This window comes from Octopus bimaculoides, chromosome 4 (genome assembly GCF_001194135.2).
Source record: "Octopus bimaculoides isolate UCB-OBI-ISO-001 chromosome 4, ASM119413v2, whole genome shotgun sequence".
Lineage (NCBI taxonomy): Eukaryota > Metazoa > Mollusca > Cephalopoda > Octopoda > Octopodidae > Octopus > Octopus bimaculoides.
The window spans coordinates 138079363-138082435 of record NC_068984.1 but is presented as its reverse complement, the minus strand read 5'-3'; the positions used below and the strand labels follow the sequence as shown (position 1 = coordinate 138082435).

The window sequence follows — 3073 nt, the reverse complement described above, 5'->3', positions numbered from 1 at the left end:
TCTTAAACACATAGCCAAACCTAAATGGGCGGCGAGCTGGCAGAATCGTTAGCGCACCGGGCGAAATTCTTCAAGGTATTTCGTCTGCCATTACGTTCTGAGTTCAAATTCCGCCGAGGTCGAATTTGCCTTTTGCCCTTTTGGGGTCGATAAATTAAGTAACAGTTGTGCACTGAGGTCGATGTAATCGACTTAATCCCTTTGTCTGTCCTTGTTTAGCCCCTTGTGGGTAATTAAAAAATAAGAAACGTTAGCACGTCGGACGAAATGCTTAGCGGTATTTCGTCTGTCTTTACGTTCTGAATTCAAATTCCGCCGAAGTCGGCTTTACCTTTCGGGGTCGATAAATTAAGTACCAGTTGCGTATTGGGTCGATCTAATTGACTGGACCCTTCCCCCAAAATTTCGGGCCTTGTTCCTAGAGTAGAAAAGAATAAAAGGCAGCAGCTTCAAGTTAAAATCGCTTTTCTTTGTTTCTTTTTTGTTAATGCATCATTCAAACGAGTAACTTTCGATGCACAATTTTCTTAAATTATTTTGAAGGGTACATTGTTGTTTCAGTATATAGAATTATTCATTTCAGGTACATTCCAAGGTCCACTACTGTTTGGATTCGCCATTGACAAAGCTTGTAGAGTGTGGAAAAGATCCTGTTCCAAGAATGGATCTTCTTGTTGGATTTACCAAAAAGAATTATTATCTCGCAATTTCTTTTTATTAACAATCTTTGTACGTGCATTATCCATTCTGTTTCTTGTAATTGCCAAATGGCTTTATAAACCACCTCCATCAACAACTAGATCAAACGCCAGCCAAGAATATCCGTTGAATGACAACTACGTTAGCGAAAACTTCACAACTCTTTGAGTATTTGATCAAACTTTCGAAAACTGAGTTAACTAAAACTAAAACGGCCATTCAGAAGCGCCACACGAGACAGATATGTAATTTTGTGCCTTGTACTGTTCTGTAATATATTCCTATTCATTGAAAATAATAAACTTTAAATTTGCTAATATTCACTATTTATAGGAATTGTTTTTGCTTGGAAATTTTCTTTCTTTATTGAACTTAGGTGTGGCAATAGGTGCAGGTGTGACTGTGTGGTAATAAGTTTTCTTATAAAACTACATGATTTCGAGTTCAATCCCACTGTGTGACATCTTGGGCAGGTGTCTTTTATTATAGCACCGGGTAGACCAAAGCCTCGTGAACGGATTTGGTAGACGGAAACTGAAAGAAGTTCGTGTGTGTATGTGTGTGTGTGTGTGTGTGTGTGTGTGTGTGTGTTAATGTCTTCTTGCCTTGGTTTTGTGTGATCGTTGTAAGCAAGTGTCACCACCATGCAAGCAGTGTCCTTCGTGTCCAATATTACGAGAGATGTCATATCATGGGGAAATATTAAATTACTTGGAAACGATGATGATGGTGGATATACTCTAGGCATCAATTTCTCGAAATGGGACAAAGTGTCGAGTCTATCAACTCCATTTTTTGTTTTTTTTCAGTTTCTTCACACTTAATCATAAAGTTAGTTTCACATTGTATCCTCTCAGAATAGTTGAATTTGTTCTCGCAATATTCTAATATCGATGATCTCGACTAAAGTGTAATCTTGCTAATATTTCTATTGTATCTTGATAATTTGATACATGAGATTTGAAGCGATACTGGACTAAAAGCCGTAGTGTTAAATATCTCAAAAGTTCTCGAACTTTGCTGAGATAGCTTTGTCTATATCTTCATCCCTGGATCTACAAAATAAGTGCTAGAAATGTACTAGTCTATTAGCTCACCTAGGAGGTTGGTGGGGACAAATATGGATACGCTAACATTTAAGGAGCTCTCCGTCGGTTACGACGACAAGGGTCCCAGCTGATACGATCAATGGAACAGCTTGCTCGTGAAATTTCTGCCGAGGTCGACTTTGCCTTTCATCCCTTCGAGGTCGATAAATTAAGTACCAGTTGTGTACTGAGGTCGATCTAATCTACTGGCCCCTTCCTCCCAAATTTCGTGCCTTGTGCCTAGTGTAGAAAAGAATATTGTATTCAAGATAAAAACTGTAATACTAGTGCAAAAAAAAAAAAAAAAATTGCCAAATTGAGTTGTGAAATAATAATTTTTGACATCGCTTTTTATATTTCATTGTCACATCAAGAATGAAATTAAAGCAACACCTGAGAACAGAAGAGACCTCCTATGCTTTTTAAAGCCGAATATATCGTTCATATTTGTTACAAATTCTGGCACAAGGCCAGCGATTTTGAGGGTGGGGCTAAGTCGATTGCATTGATCTCAGTGCTCAACTGTTACTAATTTTATCGATCACAAAAAGATGAAAGGCAAAGTCGACCTCGGCGAAATTTGAACTCAGACCACTGCCAATTTGCTAACTTATGCATCCTTAATATTGATTTCAAATTTTGGCACAAGACCAGCAGTTTTTGGGGGATGGGGCAAGTCAATTACATTGACCGCAATGCTTAACTGGTACTTATTTTATCGACTCCGAAAGGATAAAAAGCGAAATCGACCTCTACGGGATTTGAACTCAAAACATGAAGACGCTCGGCGTGCTAACGATTTTGCCAGCTCGCCGTCTTTTTTACATCTTTGATATTGATAACATCTTCATACAGAATTGCTTTTGCATGCGTCTCTTAAATAAAAAACGGAGCGAAATGATTCAACTGATCTTGTTCCATAGGGTTGCGTAGATAACTCTTCAATCTTCTGGGGATATTTGATGACAACGCAGCAGGAGTTACAGTAAGATCTAAATTACAGTTGTAATCGAAGTAATGAATGTGAGAAAGCTAGCAGCTCTGCCTAAAGAATTAACTAGAGTAACATACAAACGGTCCTTCACCTCTCGATCGCCAGTTTGCAACCGGCGAACAAAAGAAGTGGGAAGAAGTCATCTTAACAAAACCACAATAGAACAAGCCATTGCTTTATTATATTCTTTTACTCTTTTACCTGTTTCAGTTATTTGACTGTGGCCATGCTGGAGCACCGCCTTTAGTCGAGAATATCGACCCCAGGACTTATTCTTTGTAAGCCTAGTACT

At 38.5% G+C, this 3073-nt stretch overlaps 1 protein-coding gene across 1 annotated transcript in view; it reads left to right on the top strand.

Moving 5' to 3' along the window:
- The window catches only part of LOC106878517 (solute carrier organic anion transporter family member 4A1), a 53822-nt gene extending 52804 nt beyond the window's left edge, over positions 1–1018 (top strand). Inside the window, exon 13 of the mRNA XM_014927742.2 lies at positions 584–1018. Within this exon, the coding sequence (XP_014783228.2) occupies positions 584–867 (284 nt within the window). The 3' untranslated portion in view covers positions 868–1018. The remainder of the gene's footprint in view (positions 1–583) is intronic.
- Positions 1019–3073: the final 2055 nt, after the last annotated feature.